We start from the raw sequence: 21,288 nt of genomic DNA on the forward strand, positions 1-21,288 counted from the left end.
AGCAGATGAATTTTTTCATGCTCACGGTTTTTTCACTGTATCTACTGAAAAACAAACTTGGTTTGCATTCAGAAACGGTTCTCGGTCGTCACACATTTTTTCGATGCGTACCTCGCTCGCATACGGATGCATAGCGACGATTATTGGCGTAGATAATTCAAAAAATAAAGCAGGACCGCAAGCACTTACTTCTCGGCTGAAGACACGTTGCATAGCAGCGATCATACAACGTATACAAAGACGTCAACAATTTTCAGACTAGATTTTCTGGAAAGGAGTTAAAGTGGCGGATTCCTGTTTACATATTTTGCAGTCCTGGTGAGGCCCTGCAGACACTGTCAACACGAATCAAATCTGTGAAGGGAAGTTCGTACGTTCCCTCATGGGCAGTTCACATCTTGCAGAAATGGTGCACTATGTCTTTAAATTTCAAATACGTATGTGTACATGTTGTGACCAAAAAGTGATAGAAATTTTAGTTTTTCAAAAATAATCTTTATTTATTAATCAACATCAGCTTTTTCCCCTTCGGAGCAGTCCTCCTGATACATAATATGCTTATGACAGCTCTTTCTCCAATGTTCGAAGTCGTTTTTCGTTATTGTGTTCAACTCCTCTCGCGATTCTGTTTTTATCTCGTCAATGACGGCCAAACGACGTCCTTTGATGGTTCTCTCCAGCCTCGGGAATTAAAAGAAAGTTGCAGGTTGCCATCTGCGGCGGATAAAGTGGCTGAGGTAACATAACAGTTTTGTTTTTGCCAAAAAATCACGAACTAGCATTGAGATGTGAGCGGGAGTATTATCGTGATGTAATTTCCACGGGTGGTTTCCCGTAAGTCTCGTCGTTTTCTTCAGATTGCTTGACAGAAACGGGGAATAATACCCAAGTAGTATTCAATATTGATTGTTCGACCATAAGCCAGAATTCATGAAGCGCTATCTCACTGTAAACGAACGATATAGTGAGAAGAACCTTGACGTGTGATCGAGCGTGTAGAATTTTTTTTCGGTCTTTGCTCTTCAGTGGGACTGCTTTCTATGAGCCATAGGATATGTCGGTATCATCAGCCACTTCTCTATTGGTGATTCGGGGATTTTCTAGAACCATTTTGTTCACTTCTTCCACATCGTCGTGTGTAACTGACGTGATATGGCGTCCAGAGCGGTAGTCGTCTTCAACGTCTTCTCGACCCTCTTTGAAACGTTTATATCACTTGTTAACTCTTGTCCTACTCATGGCGGACTATTGTCCTATTCTTAGTGGAAAGCTGTAGTGAACATATCGAATGTGGTGGTGCACTTTACTTCATTTTTCAAGATAAATTTAATGTAAATTTTTCGATCCATCTTTTTCGAAAGTAAAAATTTGCCGAGCATTCAAAAACATTAATAACTTTCCTGGTAGTTGGAGTCGTCAGAGGTAGGGAAATGGTGGCTCCGAGGCTGTGGTGCGGGGTAGAGGCGTTGCAGCAGTCTCTAAATATTTTATTTTCCTTTGTCCCAGGCGGTACGGGCGCTCATGGTCCCGCTCGCATCGAATTCCTCTCAGTCGACGGTTTTAGTCGCTCTGCTTTACTGAGTACACAGCCCCGTTGGCCGTGGCACAGATGTGACAGGCGAGGCACGTTACCCCACCAGCGAATTCTTCGATGAGGGCCGCGCGCGGGCCTCCGTTGACATGTGGTTCTCGCGTTATGCCGACCGGCTCCCCACACGGGCGGAAAGCAAATGCTGGCAGGCGGATGTCCTCTGCACCACCCAGGATGAGACCCCGTGCCTCTAGACAGGGGCCGACCGTGCTGCTAGGAGGGCTGGTGTTGGCCACTGTTGCCTGGCTCGAGCCCCTTTTGAAGTCAGAGGGTTCGAACCTTGGCCCCGCCTCAGACGAAGTGTGCCCCTACGTCGGAAGTTTCATGTGGCCGCCCATGCAACACAACACCGTCGCCTAAGACACCTGTGACACTAAAGACAGTAGTATTACTTGACTGTCCCCTATTTTTACTCGGCAGTGCGCATATTTTTTTACGAATATGTGTCTTCTAGTTAGGTACTTACACGCGTTAGGATAGCGCTAGTGTGCTGGTTTGGATGTCAGCTTGTGGCCAAAGTTACTCCCAGTCCCACTGAGCACCCCGTTTCAGCCACTCCTGCGGCCACGTTGGTCTAGCGTACTTTGCTACTTCACGTAGCCTGACCGAGCGAGGTGGCGCAGTGGTTAGCACACTGGGCTCTCATTCGGGAAGACGACGGCTCAATAACGGGTCCGGCCGTCTTGATTTAGGTTTTCCATGATTTCCCTAAATCGCTCCAAGCAAATGCCGGGATGGTTCGTTTGAAAGGGCAAAGCCGACTTCCTTCCCCGTCCTTCCCTAGTCCGACGACACCATTGACCTCGCAGTTTGGTCTCCCCCCCCCCCCCCCCCCAAACGACCCAACCCAACGTAGCCTGAGTTACGTGTATGGCTGCTATCCACCACTGCAAATTCACACTAAAACTGCCTTACGCAGAGACGCCGCTTCACTGTCAACAGTAAATATTCAAAACAGTTTAAAATGCAAACATACGAGGGTCGCTCCAAAAGAAATGCACACAACTTTCTTTTTAAAATCCATCTTTTATTCTACAGGCTTGAAAGTTTTACAGTGTGTAGATACATCCTCTAGGAACAATGTTTTCATTTTTCCACATAATTTCCATCCCTCCCAACTGCCTTATGCCATCTTGGAACCAGCTCCTGTATGCCCACATGGTAAAATTCTGGACCATCCTGTTGGAGCCACTGTTTGGCAGCGTACACTAGGGAGTAATCATCTTCAAGCCTTGTTCCGCGAAGAGAGTCTTTCAGTTTCCCAAAGAGATGATACATGGAGCCAGGTCAGGACTGTAAGGCGGGTGTTTCAGTGTTGTCCATCCGAGTTTAGTGATCACTTCTATGGTCATTTGACTGACATGTGACAGTGCATGTCATCCAACAGCACAAAATCCTGCTTTTGCGGATGTGGTCGAACACCACTCAATCAATCTTGAAGTTTCTTCAGTGACGTCACATATACATAAAAATTTATGGTGCTTCCACGTGGCATGATGTCCACAAGCAAGAGCCTTTCGGAATCGAAGAACACCGTAGCCATAATTTTTCCAGTAGAAGGTGTGGTTTTAATTTTTTTTTCTTGGGTGAATTTGCATCACGCGACTCCATTGATTGCCTCTTCGTCTCTGGTGAAAAATGATGGAGCCATGTTGCATAACCTGTCACTATTCTTCCAAGAAATTCATCTCCACTATTCTCATACTGTTCCAAAGGTTTGCTGCAAACCGTTTTTTTGTTTTTTTTTTGAGCCACTGTCAACATCCTTTTTTAACGCCAACACTTTCAGTATTCTGCAGACACCTCCTCCCCCTATCCCAACGTAGCGTGACAATTGGTTCACTGTGATGCGTCTGTCAGCAGTCACCAATTCGTTAACTCTCTGCACATTGTCTGGAGTGTGTGCAGTACGGGGCCTACATCTACCTACATCTACATTTGTACTCCGCAAGCCACCCAACGCGGTGTGACGGACGGCATTTTACGTGCCACTGTCATTACCTCCTTTTCCAGTTCCAGTCGCGTATGGTTTGCAGGAAGAACGACTGCCGGAAAGCCTCCGTGCTCGCTCGAATCCCTCTAATTTTATATTCGTGATCTCCTCTGGAGGTATAAGTAGGGGGAAGTAATATATTCGATACCTCAGCCAGAAACGCACCCTCTCGAAACCTGGACAGCAAGCTACACGACGATGCAGAGTGCCTCTCTTGCAGAGTCTGCCACTTTGCTAAACATCTCCGTATCGCTATCACGGTTCCCAAACAACCCTGTGACGAAACGTGCCGCTCTTCTTTGGATCTTCTCTATCTCCTCTGTCAACCCGACCGGGTACAGATCCCACACTGATGTGCAGTACTGAAGTATAGGTCGAAGGAGTGTTTTGTAAGCCACCTCCTTTGTTGATAGACTACATTTTTTAAGGACTCTCCAAATGAATCTCAAACTGGCAACCGCCTTGTCAAAAATTAATTTTATATAATCGTTCCACTTCAACTCGTTCCGCACGCATACTCCCAGATATTTTACAGAAGTAACTGCTACCAGTGTTTGTTCCACTATCATATAATCATACAACAAAGGATCCTTCTTTCTATGCATTCGCAATACATTACATTTATCTATGTTAAGGACCTATACGCTGCACATCATCCTACATTTCGCTGCAATTTTCCAATGCTGGAACGTCTCTGTATACTACAGCATCATCAGCGAAAAGAAGCATGGAACTTCCGACTCTATCTATTATGTCATTTATATACACTGTGAAAAGCAGTGGTCCCATAACACATCCCTGTGGCACGCCAGAGGTTACTTTAACGTCTGTAGACGTCTCTCCATTGAGAACCACATGTTGTGTTCCGCTTGGTAAAACTCCTCAATCCAGCCACATAGCTGGACTGATATTCTGTAGGCTCTTACTTTGTTTATCAAGCGACAGTGCAGAACTGTATCGAACGCCTTCCGGAAGTCAAGGACATTAGCAGCTACCTGGGAGCCTGTATCTAATATGTTCTGGGTCTCATGAAAAAATAAAGCGAGTTGGGTCCCACACGATCGCTGTTTCCGGAATCCATATTGATTCCTACAGAGTAGATATGGGTTTCCAGAAATGAAACGATACGCGAGCAAGAAACATGTTATAAAATTGTACAAGAGATCGATGTCAGAGATATAGTTTTGCGCACCTGCTCGACCCTTCATGAAAACTGGAACCACCTGTGCTCTTTTCCATTCATTTGGAACCTTCCGTTCCTCTAGAGACTTGCAGTAAACGGCTGTTAGAAGGGGGGGCAAGTTCTTTCGCGTACTCTGTGTAGAATCGAATTGGTATCCCGTCAGGTCCAGTGGGCTTTCCTCTGATGAGTGATTTCAGTTGATTTTCTATTGCTTGGACACTTATTTCGTCGTCAGCCATTGTTTTGTTTGTGCGAGGATTTAGAGAAGGAACTGCAGTGCAGTCTTCCTCTGTAAAACAGCTTTGGAAAAAGGTGTATAGTATTTTAGCTTTACGCGTGTCATCCTCTGTTTCAATGCCACTTTCATCACAGAGTTCTGGATATGCTGTTTCGATCCACTTACTGATTTAACGTAAGAACAGAACTTCCTAGGAATTTCTGTCTAGTAGGTACACAGACTTTTACTTTCGAATTCACTGAACGCTTCACGCATAGCCCTCCTTACGCTAACTTTGACACCATTTAGCTTCTGTTTGTCTGAGAGGATTTCTCTGCATTTAAATTTGCAGTGAAGCTCTCTTTGCTTTCGCAGTAGTTTCCTAACTTTGTTGTTGAACCACGGTGGGTTTTTCCCGCCCCTAACAGTTTTACTCGGCACGTACCTGTCTAAAACGCATTTTACGATTGCGCTGGACTTTTTCCATAAACACTCAACATTGTCAGTGTCTGAACAGAAATTTTAGTTTTGATCTGTTAGGTAGTCTGAAATATGCCTCCTATTACTCTTTCTAAACAGATGAACCTTGCTCCCTTTTTTTGATATTCCTATTTATTTCCATATTCAGGGATGCTGCAACGGCCTTAGGATCACTGATTCCCTGTTCTGCGCTTACAGAGTCGAAAAGTTCGGGTCTGTTTCTTATCAGTAGGTCCTGCCACTGAGAGGACAGTCCTCAATATTGCCGTGTCCATTTCCATCACGTGACCTGCTTGCCCACCGACTAACTGTACTGCGATCGACAGCAGCATCTCCATACGCCTTTTTCAACCTCTTGTGGGTGTTTCCCACTGTCTCGTTTCCACAGCACAGGAATTCTATGACAGCACGTTGCTTCTGACGAGCGTCAAGTGTAGCAGCCATCTTGAAGACATGCTTTGATGACGCCACTCACGGGAACAGGTTGCACTAAGTTTGAAAACAAGCGGGAAGGATGTATCTACACTCTGTAAAACTTTCAAACATGCAGAATGAAAACTGTATTTATACAAAAATAGTGTGCATTTCCTTTGGAGTGGACCTCGTTCATTAGGAACATGTACCCCAACAATATGCACTCCAAGCCATTAAATTTGCTACACCACGAAGATGACGTAATACAGACGCGAAATTTAACCGACAGGAAGAAGGTGTGTGATATGCAGATGATTAGCTTTCCAGAGCATTCACACAAGGTTGGCGCTGGTGGCGACACCTACAACGTGCTGACATGAGGAAAGTTTCCAGCCGATTTCTCATACACGAACAGCACTTGACCGGCGTTGCCTGGTGAAACGTTGTTGTGAGGCCTCGTGTAAGGAGCAATAATGCATACCGTCAAGTTTCAGACTTTGAGAAAGGTCGGATTGTAGGCTATCGCGATTGTGGTTTATCGTATCGTGACATTGCTGCTCGCGTTTGTCGACATCCAATGACTGTTAGCAGAATATGGAATCGGTGGATTCAGGAGGATAATACGGAACGCCGTGCTGGATCCCAACGGCATGGCTGTAAAGGATCATGCAGCCACGTCTCGATCTCTGAGTCAACCGATGGAGACGTTTTGCAAGACAACAACCATTTGCACGAACAGTTCGACGACGATTAAAGCAGTATGGACTATCACCTCGGAGACCACGGCTGCGGTTGCCCTTGACGCAGCATCACAGACAGGAGCGCCTGCGATGGTGTACTCGACGACGAACCTGGGTGCACGAATGGCAAAACGTCATTTTTAGGATGAATCCAGGTTCTGTTTACAGCGTCATGATGGTCGCATCCGGATATGGCGACATCGCGGTGAACGCACATTGGAAGCGTGTATTCGTCATCGCCATAATGGCGTATCACTCGGCGTGATGGTATGGGGTGCCATTGGTTACACTTCTCGGTCACCTCTTGTCGGCATTGACGGCACTTTGAACAGTGGACGTTACATTGCAGATGTGTTACGACCCGTGGCTCTGTTCTTCATTCGATCCCTATGAAACCCTACATCTCAGCAGGACAATGCACGACCACATGTTGCAGGTCCTGTACGGTCCTTCCTGGACACAGAAAATGTTCGACTGCTGCCCTGACCAGCACATTCTCCAGATCTCTCACCAACTGAAAACGTCTGGTCAATGGTGGGCGAGCAACTGGCTCGTCACAATACGCCAGTCACTATTCCTGATGAACTGTGGTATCATGTTGAAGCTGCACGGGCAGCTGTACCTGTACATGCCATCCAAGCTCTGTCAGACTCAATGCCCAGGCGTATCAAGGCCGGTATTACGGCCAGAGGTGGTTGTTCTGGGTACTGATTTCTCAGGATCTATGCACACAAATTGCGTGAAAATGTAACCAGACGTCAGTTTTAGTATAATAAATTTGTCCAATGAATACCCGTTTGTCATCTGCATTACTTCTTGGTGTATCAATTTTAATAGCCAGGAGTGTAAGTTTTTAATTTTGGTAAAGTGGTAAGGTTTGCTTTATGGTGGATAGTTGAATTCTTTGCATCAGATTATATGTCCGTTTTGTACCTATACAATGAACCAAGGTTCACATAAAAATTATTTTCCTGTCTTCTATTGCGAAAGTGGAATTCACATTTCAGGTGAAACTGATTTCCCTCGTCAGCAACCAAAATCTTTAGGAAGAAACTGTATTGGGAGATGAGTGGAAAAATTTCAAAATCCTTCGGAAGCCTTCTGCGTGACTGATGGTTAACTGCTTTCTACAATAGTTTTAATGCCGGCTTCTGCTAAAGCAACGCTTCTTACACTTTATGTTAATATCCCACAACATATCTGCATAAACCAAGAGAAGGAAAAATTTGCGAAATGAGTCATTACTTTTATGTTTAGGTGATATAGTTAGGGGATGTTCTACGGGCAGAACATGTCGAACTGAATGTCTTTATTGGTTAATTGTTGACCATTCTATATTAACATGTTATTCAAATGGACTCGAAGGAATTTTTCAAGGTGTGTTTCATTGAGTGTATGACCGTCAGCTCCACTTCTGGTACTTAATTATCCTAATTACTTGTTTGAATCGCATTATATCATTTTTTGTGACATTGAGATTTAAGTGTTTGTTAGTTGTGAACCATTTGTAGGTATCATCTGAGTGTGTGGTATGATGAGTTTTCATTTAGACTGTACCGATGATAAGTGTCGAATAATCCTTCAAAGTCACTGGAAGATAATTTATGTACGTCAAGAACAATAGTGGACCAAGTACTGAACCTTGTGGCCATGCTACATTCTCTCACTTTTAATGTGTGTGTCACAATCTGTCTATGAGACCCAATTTTTCTACATTGATAGCTACAGCAAAGTAGCGACAGCTCTATAAAGACTGTAGGAATTTTAATGGGCAGTAGTGTATTTTGAAAATAGGGAGCATAAACCCCGAAATTAAAATGTTCCCATTACTTTCTGGTCGCACCCCATATAAGGTGCGCCGTAAGCAGTGCTAGGCGCGAGCGGGCGCTCGCACCTGTCTGCCAGGCGACGGCGGTGGTGAAGTAGCGGCCGACGGAGCGCGCGTCCTGCGCGGCGAGCAGCAGCAGGTAGAGGCCCATGCAGAGGTCTGCGGCGGCCAGCTGCGCCATCAGGAAGCCGGGCACGGAGCGGCGCGCGCAGCCCAGCACCAGCAGCACGGCCAGGTTGCCGGCGAGCGCCGCCAGCGCCACGAGCCAGACGGCGCCGCGCAGCGCCCAGCCACCCATCAGGTCCTCGCACGGGCTGAACGCGTCCGGCCGCGGCCGGCACTCCACCTGCCGGTAATTCTGCGACAGGCGGCCGCACTCGGCGCGCACCGGCGACACCGTCACCTGCAGGCACAGAGCTATTGCGTCAGCTTATTCTGAAAGGAGCTTAACTGGTATACCGTCTCGACAAGAAGACTTACTTTTATTATGTGATTTAAGTTCCTTCACTACCCCGAGTACATATACTTCTAAGATAACCATCTTGGCACCTGTTACTGAATCGAATTCTGGAATATTTACTTCGTCTTCTTTGGTGAAGTAATTTCGGAAGACTTTGTTTAGTAATTCTGCTCAAGCAGCACTGTCGTCGATAGTATTTCCATTGCTATCGCGCAGAAAAGGCATCCATTGTGTCTTGCCTCTAGCATACTTTATGTACGACCAGAATCTCTTTGAGGTTTCTAGAGATCAAAGTTCCGTTGTACAGACTATTATAAGCATCCCGTATTTCGAGCCTCTGAAGAAGATCGGCAATCCTGGAGAATTTGCGTTCGTTTAATTTTGGCATGCTTCTTTCGTTGTTCCTGCAATGGTATTCTGACCCGTTTCCTGTACCGAGGGGGATCAGCTCCGTCATTTGTTAATTTTGTTGTATTGGCAGAAGAGCCAACACCGTGTTACTAGAGGAGGCCGAAATGCACGAGTTTTAGCTCAAGCGCGCTAGCGTGAGGAGGGAAGAACTATACTGACGTGAGGTCTGGAACATGACAAGGAATGAGAATTCAGAAAGAGGACGTAATTAGTTTGATACTTAACTTTAATCCGTTAATGATGAACGTATCTCTTGTCGGTACATGATTCACAATATTATCTGTTCAGAATACATTCTTGAAGTAATTATAGTAACTGAATATGGCGTCTTGCTAGGCCGTAGCAAATGACGTAGCTAAGGCTACGCTAAACTGTCATCTCTGCAAATGGGAGCGTATGTAGACAGTGAACCATCGCTAGCAAAGTCCGCTGTACAACTGGGGCGAGTGCTAGGGAGTCTCTCTAGAGTGGACCTGCCGTGTGGCGGCGCTCGGTCTGCAATCACTGATAGTGGTGACACGCAGGTCCGACGTATACTAACTGACCGCGGCCGATTTAAAGGCTACCACCTAGCAAGTGTGGTGTCTGGCGGTGACACCACAAACACATACAGAGGGGTCCAAGAAAATGTGTCCACTGTTTAAAAGTCCATAACTTGCAAACTAATTGACGGAGTTGTCTCATCTTTGGTGAAAGTGTAGCTTAAAGTCCAACTTAAAGATATCACTGTAGGTTTTCGAAATGGTCACCATTAACATCCACACACAAACGATGCCGCCGAACGGCAACGTGTTCAGTTGGATATTTGCACACGAATGTATGATGGATTCTCGAAGTTCATGCAATGTGCGTGGCTTTTGTCGATAAACGACGTCCTTTAGTGTTCCCCACAGGTAAAACTCCAGAGGAGATGGGTCTGGGGAACGTGGTGGATACTCCACAGCACCTCCACGGCCAATCCATCTTCCTGGTAGATTTTCGTCGACATACGCCCTACTTTAATTCATTCAGATACAGCAAAGGACGTGAAAGAGCAGTTCAACGGAATGGACAGTGCCTTGAAAGGAAGGTATAAGATGAACATCAACAAAAGCAAAACTTGGATAATAGAATGTAGTCGAATTAAGTCCGGTGATGATGGGGGAATTAGATTAAGAAATAAGACAATTAAAGTAGTAAAGGAGTTTTACTATTTGGGATCGAAGTAGAGAGGATATAAAATGTAGACTGGCAATGGCGCGGAAAGCGTTTCTCAAGAAGAGAAATTTGTTATCATTGAGTATTGATTTAAGTGTCAGGAAGTCGTTTCTGAAAGTATTTGTATGGAGTGTAGACATGTATGGGAGTGAAACATGGACCATAAATAGTTCGGACAAGAAGAGAATAGAACCTTTCGAAATATGGTGGTACAGAAGAATGCTGAAGATTAGATGGGTAGATCACATAACTAATGAGAAGGAACAGAACTGGGGAGGAGTATGTGGCACAACTTGACTAGAAGAAGGGATCGGTTGGTAGGACATGTTCTGAGGCATCAAGGAATAACCAATTTAGTACTGGAGGGCAGCGTGGAGGGTAAATATCGTAAAGGGAGATCCAGAGATTAGTACACTAAGAAGATTCAGAAAGATGTAGGCTGCAGTAGGTACTGGGAGATGAAGAAGCTTGCACAGGATAGAGTAGCATGGAGAACTGCATCAAACCAGTCTCGGGACTGAAGACCACAACTACAACAACAACGCCCTAACATGATTTTGGTAGGGGGCTATGGCACCATCTTGTTGTAAGTAAACTCCTCTGCCTCCATACAAGTCTCGGATGGCAGTTAAAATGTATGTCTGAAGCTTCTGAATGTACATCTCACAGGTAACTGTGCCGCCAAACAAGAATGCCCCAATGAAGCTCCGGTAAGACAACCCACACCACACATTTACTCCTGGCAAATTCACGGCTTTGTCTATATGGAAATTCGGATTTTGAGCGGTCCGGTAGATGCAATTGTGGTGATTTACTGTACTATTGAGATTGAACTGTGTCTCATCAGACCACACAATCATCTCTGCGAACTCTTCATCGTTGCGCACCGTGTTAGTAAACCACTCGCAGTACTCCATTCTGCGATCTGGGTCGTCCTTGTTCATTGCGTTTAGCATTCGTGGGATGTAGCACTTTCACTTTGCTGTCTTCAAAATTCACCGAACACTTGAGCAACTCACTCAAGTTTCACGGGCACACTGACTCACAGACTTCTGTTGTGAGCGAGTGAATTGTTGTAACACACGACGGGAGTTGGCTGGACTTGTTACTGTTACAGGTCGTCCAGATCGTTGTTTGTGTAGCTACATCTTTATCACAGCCTTCGGCTTCAAATTTGTTTCGAATGCGAGGAATCGTTAAACGTGTCGGTGGCTCTGTTTGATACTCATTTTACCGTTGCCGTTGAACCGCATTAATGTTTTCGTACTTAAAATACCACTTCCATTCATCGAATGTAGGCCTTGCGCCAGCCATGTTTACTCGAGTTACTAGATGCAACTAAGAACAAAACACTGACTATCTGGCGACTGTCATCTGACAAAACAAAACAACGCAATACAACGCTTGCGTGGCGATTGCCGGAACTACAAACCATTACACTGCCAAAGATGAGACAACTCCGTCAATTAGTTTGCCAGTTATGGACTTTTAAACAGTGGATACATTTTTTTGCACCTTCTGTAGTGCGTAGTGCGGCGATCACTCTATTGTAGAAATAATTCCAAAGCCAAGATCGCTTAAATACTCTTTACTGGATAACCGGTTTTAACAGACCAAAGGTGCCATCATCGGATCGGAATGTAGATTAACATTTATAAATAATTTGGATATAACGATATAGGGGGAAGACTATGATTTTATATCAGCTGGTCTGCCTCATGTATCGTTATTTCCAAATGATTTATAAATGTTAATCTACATTCAGATCCGATGATGGCACCTTTAGTGTGTTGAAACCGGTTATCCAGTAAACAGTATATAAGCGAATGAGATTCAGCACACACTCCGCTGCAGAGTGAAAATCTCATTCTGGAAACATCCCCTAGGCTGTGCTTAAACCCGGTCTCCGCAATATCCGTTCTTCCAGGAGCGCTAGTTCTGCAAGGTTCGCAGGAGAGCTTCTGTGGAGTTTGGAGTGTAGGAGACGAGGTACTGCCGGAAGTAAAGCTGTGAGGACGGGGCGTGAGTTGTGCTTGGGTAGCTCAGTTGGTAGAGCACCTGCCCGCGAAAGGCAAAGCTCCCGAGTTCGAGTCTCGGTCCGACACATGTAAACGATATTGGATTTCGAATTGTTTCTAAATATGAAGCGGTTGAAAAAACAGCCAATTGCAAAACCATGTTTAATTAGCCCTTGACATAGGTTTCCATATTTCTAAAAATATCTTGTTCAGAAGGAGTGGGCCTTGTTACATAACTTTACATTATGTTCTGATGTAACAACTCCTTCTGAAGAAGATATTTTTAGAAACACCGAAACCGACGTCAAGGGAAAATAAACGTTTGTTTTGCAACCTCTACATAGTACAGGATGCTTCGTACACCACTCATTTTAAGACTGCATGGGAACCAATGTCCTGTCTCTAGCCAGAGATAACTCCATGAAGTTCCCCTCCCTTGCTCGTACTTCGTAACAGGTAGCCCACAGCTCTTAAAAAGAATGAACTGGGGTTGAAGAGAGGACCAACAATAAGAGACTACTCAAAATAATTAGGCATCTGTGATACTAGACTGAGCAATAATTGAGGACTGAGTGTGTTACCAAATTGTTGCTGTTGTTGCGGTCTTCAGTCCTGAGACTGGTTTAATGCAGCTCTCCGTGCTACCCTATCCTGTGCAAGCTTCTTCATGTCCCAGTACTTACTGCAACCTATTTCCTTCTGAATCTGCTTAGTGTATTCATCTATTGGTGTCACTCTACGATTTTTACCTCCACGCTGCCCTCCAATGCTAAATTTGTGATCCCTTGATACCTCAGAACATGTTCTACACACCGGTCCCTTATTCTTGTCAAGTTGTGCCACAAACTGCGCTTCTCCCCAATCCTATTCAGTACCTCCTCATTAGTTACGTGATCTACCCATCTAATCTTCAGCATTCTTCTGTAGCACCACATTTAGAAAGCTTCTATTCTCTTCTTGTCCAAACTATTTATCGTCCATGTTTCACTTCCATACATGGCTACACTCCATACAAATAATTTCAGAAACGACTTTCTGACACGTAAATCTATACTCGATGTTAACAAATTTCTCTTCCTCAGAAACAATTTCCTTGCCATTGCCAGTCTGCATTTTATATCTTCTCTACTTCGACCGTCATCAGTTATTTTGCTCCTCAAATAGCGAAACTCCTTTACTACTTTAAGTGTCTCATTTCCTAATCTAACTTCCTCAGCATCACCCGACTTAATTCGACTAGATTCCATTATCCTCGTTTTGTTGATGTTCATATTAGACCCTCCTTTCAAGACACTGACCAATCCGTTCAACTGCTCTTCCAAGTCCTTTGCTGTCTCTGATAGAATTACAATGTCACCGGCGAACCTCAAAGTTTTTATTTCTTTTTAGAAACACCGAAACCGACGTCAAGGGAAAATAAACGTTTGTTTTGCAACCTCTACAATGGATTTTAATACCTACTCCGAATTTTTCTTTTGTTTTCTTTACTGCTTGCTCAATATACAGATTGAATAACATCGGGGAGAGGCTACAACCCTGTCTCACTCCCTTCCCAACTACTGCTTCCCTTTCATGTCCCTCGACTCTGCCATCTGATTTCTGTACAAATTATAAATAGCCTTTCGCTCCCTGTATTTTACCCCTGCCACCTTCAGAATTTGAAAGAGATTATTCCAGTCAACATTGTCAAAAGATTTCTCTAAGTCTACAAATGCTAGAAACGTAGGTTTGCCTTTCCTTGATCTTTCTTCTAAGGTAAGTTGTAGGGTCAGTATTGCCTCACGTGTTCCAATATTTGTACAGAATCCAAACTGATCTTCCCCGAGGTCGCCTTCTACCAGTTTTTCGATTCGTCTGTAAAGAATACGTGCTACTATTTTGCAGCTGTGACTTATTAAACTAATGGATCGGTAATTTTCATATCTGTCACAACTTGCTTTATTTGGGATTGGAATTATTATATTTTTCTTGAAGTCTGAGGGTATTTCACCTGTCTCATATATCTTGCTCACCAGATGGTAGGGTTTTGTCAGGACTGGCTCTCCCAAGGCCTTCAGTAGTTCTAATGGAATGTTTTCTACTCCCAGGGCCTTGTTTCGACTCAGGTGTAACCAAATTACACCTTTATTTTTCACATCTCTCTTGATTTACTCACGTATGAAAAAAGTGAAAACAATCATTCATGCCCTCACCCCGAATCCTTTTAATTGGAGTCTGAGAGCTTCAATAAGATGCATGCCTGTGTGGTATCACATATCGACCCCCCCGCCACCCGACGTCGTTAGGTTGGTAACGGAATGGCAAGTTCCGACAGCAGTCTCACGGGATCTGGTGGACTCAATTGTGTGCACCTGCAGAGCCACACCTCCAGCAGCTCAGGACTACGAGCGCGACTCTACCATTGTGATGTAGGACGGCCGACGTCATGCACTAGCCCACTGATACACAGACCACTTTGCTACAGTTTGCTACACAGACGCCACCTAGACATCGCTTCATCGTTTGTGCTGTAGCTCAGAGAGTCGCTTCCTTGTGGCCACTGAGAGCTGGACTTCATTTCTTGAATGAGAGCTCTTGAGAGTTTTTTGACAGCCCGTGGTGAAACAGGGGACAAACGCGAACATGTGCTTCAAGCATGTACCGTACAATTTCGATGAGGATTAGGTCGCGATTCACTGCTGTCGTCCAGGCTTCACAAGAGATCCCTTGTAATGCGTGAGTCATTAACGGTCATGAAAAGGAATTTAGGGCCACCAACGTACGTAGTAGTCACCACATGACCCAACAGGATTTGTTCGATGTAGCGCTTGGCGGTACAGTGACCAAGGACAACGATGATATTTGCACGACTGTCAACTCTTGGCACCCAACAGTGTCATCTAATGTTAGTCAGATCTGGTGATTTCCTTGACATCGTTTGGAAGGTACCAGTCACCATGGCGCCTCCATGCACGAACACAGCCATCACATTGCGACAGAGGTTAATTGGACTCATCTGTGAATAACACCTTTCCCCTGCAACGAAGTTGCCAGTTGGCATTGGGACGGAAGAGTTGAAGGCAAGCTGAGAGATATCGTTTCAAGGGGGGGATACTTGAAGAGGACATCACAGTAGGACAAGATTCGTGTGACGCCACTCTGTATTGTTGCCAAATTTATTCAAGATGGCGGCGATGACGTCATCCAAGATGGCGGATTTTGGTGGGAAAATAGGCCAATTGGGTTACGTCCACTAACCTAACACTCCAGAAAAAAGGGTGGTTAAATTTTAAATCCAACAGGATAATGCATACAAAACCGTACTTGTCCTTATTATTATTCATTGTCATATACTATCATTGATTATCAATTATTACTGTTTATTATTATTTATATGATGCACTTGTGTTTGAACAAGGTCTGGAGACCAACAGTGTTAGTTCATACCCCTGCCACCAGAGAGCTCCGCTATAACGTCATTCAAGATGGCGGATTTTGGTGGGAAGAAAGCCAATTAGGCTACCTCTAATAATGTAACTCCCACAAAATTGGCGCAAAATTTGAATTTTGGCCGGAAAATAGGTCAATTGTGCTATGTCCACTTACGTAACCACCAGAAACGATTGGCGCCAAATTAAAATTCCAACACAATAATGGCTGTTCAAACTATACAGTACTTGTCTTTATTATTATTCATTACTACTCATTATCATTTATCATCATTCATTATCGTTTATTATCATTTATTATTATTTATTATTATTATTAGCCTACCTCCACTAGAAAATTGCGCCAAATTCAAATTCCGACACGATAATATCTTGAAAACTGTACTTCTATTTATTATTATTATTATCATCATTTACTTTCATTTATTATTTATTCAAGATGTCCGATTTCGGCGGGAAGAAAGCCGTTTGCGTCACATCCATAGCAAAAATCTGCCACAATCTCAAATTCCAACACCATAATCGAACACACGTACGAAATAGTGAACAACCTACGAACTTCGACTGTCACGTATCTGTTTTCACTGCTAACCTATCAAAATCACGTGAAATAAGAAACTGCACGTGTACAAACCTAATTCACATCGTCTGATTGTGCAAGGAAAAAGGATTGAAGTCTTTATTTCAAGCAGTACAGCCATCAGTTGCTCTCCAACAGTCTTAGTACACATCCTTGAGCACGCATCAACACACAGTGCGCTCGCCACTCGGCCCAGAATCCAGCTGACCTAGTTCCATTCGTCGCCAGCAGAGGAGGCTGCCCCTGGCCGCCTGACGTCGACTTGTTTGTGTGCCGGCCAGCATGCAATCCCCTAGTCCACGTCAAAGCTTCCCAGCACGCAGCTGCCTGCCAACGCTAGCCGCTGGACCCTGTAAACATGTTTTCGCTTGACACGCTGCAACCAGCCCATGCGTGCGTCACAACAGGAGGTCTAGCATGTGTGTTGGCCACGAAGTGCTTCTCAAAATCAACAGATCATGCGAGTCTCATTATTCAATCGACATAGTGCTATTACCTAATCAAAATTCGTCCCGAAATCACACGCTCGTATGCGTGATCCATCACTGGCCCCAACCTACATACCTCCGCAATTTAACCAAACACAAGGTTCACATCACTACTTCATTAAATTGATCAATTAGTTAACCTTGCTGCTGCAAAAAGCGCCACATCCACCTGGACTTTGAATGAATTTTCGCGAGTGCCACAACCACCTGGGCTTTGAATCAAATAGTCTCTACCACGATCCTCAAACGACCGCCACATCCCCCTACCAACCCATGTTCATGCACTGAGCTGTATTAAAGTTTACTAATGTATATTAATTTATATGACACTTTCTCTATAGAAATAAGTTAAATTTGAATTCTGGCGGTCACTTTGTGTTTCACTGCCAACATAAGAAAACTGTGGCACACAAAGCTCACCTCCACTTAACTGTCACCCGACCGCCGCCTCGTCCTAGGGACTGCTGGTAAAAGGACTCAGCCTGCACTAGACTGATCGAGAGAAGAAGGACTTTATTTTATTTGCCAGCACTTTATTTACCGATTAATTATATTTATCACAGAATACACGCTCTGACATGTCCCACAGCATGCAGACCTGCAAACTACTCCTACATAACTCATGTATAAGACTATACACACACGCTTGCTAATTGAAAACCGTCAAAAAATTCACTGCACATCCTACAGACATGTGTAGCACACCTAAATAATTCAAAACGTTTACCCCCATACAATCGAACAACTCTTAATTTGAAACTTCCTGGCAGATTAAAACTGTGTGCTTGATTGAGACCCGATCTCGGGAGCCTTACCTTTCGCGGGCAAGTGCTCTACCAACTGAGCTACCCAAGCACGACTCACGCCCCGTCATCACAGCTTTACTTCTGCCAGTACCTCGTCTGCTACCTTCCAAACATTACAGAAGCTCTCCTGCGAACCTGTAGAACTAGCACTCCCGAAAGAAAGGATATTACGGAGACATGGCTTGGCCTCAGCCACTGTGTGCCGGACCGAGACTCGAATTCGAAACCTTTGCCTTTCGCGTGCAAGTGCCCTACTAACTTTTTTTTTCAGGTAAGTGCTCAACCCTTTTTTTTTTTTACGACCGTAGCAGTCCCGCGGTTCCGGACTCTTTTTTCTACTCGGGACCTTTGCCTTTCGCAGGCAAGTGCTCTACCATCTTTTTTTTATTTTTTTTGTCTTTTTTTATTTTATTTTTTTAATTGTAATTTATTTCCTCTGCAAACCTTTTCTTTTTTTGTTTTTTGATTTGTGGAAAAAGGCGTCTTTCAGTTACGACAAACAAAATTAGAACAAGAGTTCCTTCTGAACTATGAAATAGAATTTGAAACTAATAGTGTGATGATAGATAATAAAGAAAGAGAAATGTAACCAAATCCCGCACGCCATTTTATCTGCAGGGCCCTTCGGCGTACAGAACCATGTTCCAAATTGGTACAACATATCGCAGCGTGTGGAGCCCTATGAAGGCGGGCATCATCTGCCCCGTACTCCCCAACTGTGAGGGTGGTCATCAAAGACACTGCGCAAATAGTTCGCAAATAGTTGTCGGTATCGGGGTGTACACTCAAGTTTGTTATGTCTGTCCTGGAGAAATTGCCAGTAATCAAGCACCATCTTCTCGTCATCACGAAAGAGGTAGTATATGGAAATGCCTTTAAACCATGTGAGTCTTTGCAGGTGGGAAATAAGTATCCTCTGGACAAAGGAGGAGCCGTGGCTCAATTGTGCGAGGCGCGATACGTAGGTAGCTGGCGAGGATCTTCTGCACTAGCAGCCATACCTCTAATGCCGATCCACATGTTAAACGGTGTTCGTCAGTATCCACGAAGTGGCAACGTGGGCAAAAGGGGGAATCCGTCATCCCAATAGCGTGCAGCCTTTGTCGTGTTACAATCTTCCGGTTCACCACCTGGTACCTCGTACCCGCGTGGGGAGGAACGGCTTCTGGACCGCTCTCCACACTGCAGGCCATAGGGTCGTAGGGCTCTTCCTCTCAATCACATTGCGAGGGATGGACCTTAGCAGCAGTGTGTAAACGTCTCTCGCCTTGGGAGTGCGAGTGTTGGGAAGGTCTGGGAGCACGTAACTATACTCAAGAATAAATGCCAAGAGGTGCGAGAGTGAGGGTGTAATGTGCGCAACCGTGACAGGTGGCAGAAGAGACGCCGGCAGCAATTCCTCTAACAGACGTCCCGTAAGGGAAGCATCTGTGTGTGTCCCCAATTTCATCATTGTGCACAAGCATAATGCTGTAGCCCTCGCTCCTACTTTTATAAGTCCCAGTCCGCCATCAAGCGGAGGGAGGGTGAGTGTTTCGTAGCGGACTTTGAATAGGTGTCCGGCGGTAAGGTAATATCCAAACGCTGCTTGCAGTCTGTGTGCCATCGCTGTCGATATCGGTAGGACCTGGGCCATGTGGATCATCTTAGTCGCCTCGTGAAGGTTGAGGTATTCCGCACTCTGTAGGAGGTCCACCCGTCGAAGTAAGTTCCGGCGAACTTCTGTGCGTATTGCCTGTAGTAATCGTGCGTAGTTCATGGCAGCCGTGCGGCGAACATCCTGTGTAAATGTTATGCCCAAGAACCGGATCTTGTTAACTAGTGGGAGTGGGGCTAAAGCGTCTTCCTGTAGACCTCTCCCAATGGGCATCGCTGCCGACTTTGCCACATTCATGAGGCTGCCCGCTGACAATCCATAGCGATTGATCCATTGTATCACCGAGCGTACCTCGTAACCAGATCGGACAAGTAATAGAAGGTCTTCAGCATAGATCCTGCAGTGAAAGGTGTGATCCCTCGATGACATGCCCGAGAGCCTATTTTTCAACCCTCCGACAAGTGGTTCGAGTGCGATTTCGTAAAGGATCGTGGAGAGTGGGCATCCTTGGCGAAATGACCGTCGGATCGGAAGGGACCCGCAATCCGTCCATTTACCAGTACACGGGATGCAGCTCCACGGAAAAGGCGCTGAAAGATGTCGAGAAAGTCAGGCGGGAAGCCCATACGGGCCATAACGGACAGAAGGAACTTGTGGTGAACTCTGTCGAAGGCGTGGTCGAAATCAATGGAGATCAGAGCAGCTCGAAGGCGACAGGATGTGGCGATGGCTATTAAATCCCTGCATTCGCTGGTTGCCGTTTGCATGTTGGTCACTCCGCTCTGTGTCGTTTACTCCACGGAGAGGAGTAGGGGCAGAACCTTCTGTATGCGGCTGGCGAGTAGTCGGGCGAAGATTTTATAGTCCGAGTTGAGCATTGTAATGGGCATGTAGTCCTCGACCGTCCGACCTCTGGAAGGCTTGTGTATCGGTATAAGGAGACCTTCCACGAATTCAGGTAGCATGTGGGACCCAGGGGTCATCAGTTCTTGGTACATGATGATACATCGGGGCATCATTAAATCGCGGAAAGTCCGATAAAACTCGAGCGGCAGTCCGTCTGGCCCGGGAGATTTGTTGAGTGCTCCCTTGTTAAGCGCGTCCTCGATGTCGTCCCGTGTAATTCCACCTAACAGCGTCGCCGCTGCTGCATTGTCGAGGGTGTGCGACACGTGCTGCAGTATGTAGTGATTGTCCGCTTCCTCGTCCTCTGTATTGGCCTCGTCGTAAAACCGGCGATAGTGATCTGCGAAGGCTTCTGTAACCGCCGCCTGAGTCATTACGACCCTACCACCTGGCAATACGATGTCCGTGATCAGCTGCTGTCGACGTCGGCGGCTGTCGAGCACGATGTGATGCATAGACGGGTTCTCCTTCCGCTCGGACTTGACGTCGCGTTCTCACTACGACCCCATCCAAACGTTTCCGCGTAAGAATCAATATTATACCTTTGATTCGGTGGCTTTCCATTTGTCGGTTTGGAGATGGTGGTTGGCTGCCGAGTTCGCGAAGCATCATGTAATAAAAGTCCAATGTGTGACGATGCCAAGCTGCGATATCTTTTCCGAATTGTGTTAGCACACACCGAAACGCTGGTTTTGCGCAGTCCACCCACCATGCTAGAGTCGATGGGTATCGGGGAAGACGACGTTCGCAATCCAGCCATGTGTTGGCGATAATCTGACGGCATTCCGGGGCTTGAAGATGTGCCACATTCAGCTTCCAGGGTCCTCGGCTGCGCCATATCCGCTGCTGTTGTAGAGTGAGTGTGCATATGAAAGCGCTATGATCGGAGAAGGCAAGCGGCCAACTTTCAGCGTCCAATATTCCCGGCGCTAGAGCTCGTGAGACATAAAT

General features: G+C 45.4%; 1 protein-coding gene across 1 annotated transcript in view; it reads right to left on the reverse strand.

The window, feature by feature from the left end:
- The window catches only part of LOC126267153 (follicle-stimulating hormone receptor-like), a 1,045,286-nt gene that overhangs the window by 31,946 nt on the left and 992,052 nt on the right, over positions 1–21,288 (reverse strand). The window contains exon 13 of the mRNA XM_049972091.1: positions 8,513–8,849. Coding sequence (XP_049828048.1) covers positions 8,513–8,849 — 337 coding nt within the window. The remainder of the gene's footprint in view (positions 1–8,512; positions 8,850–21,288) is intronic.

The sequence above is a fragment of the Schistocerca gregaria genome, chromosome 4, assembly GCF_023897955.1.
Source record: "Schistocerca gregaria isolate iqSchGreg1 chromosome 4, iqSchGreg1.2, whole genome shotgun sequence".
NCBI lineage: Eukaryota > Metazoa > Arthropoda > Insecta > Orthoptera > Acrididae > Schistocerca > Schistocerca gregaria.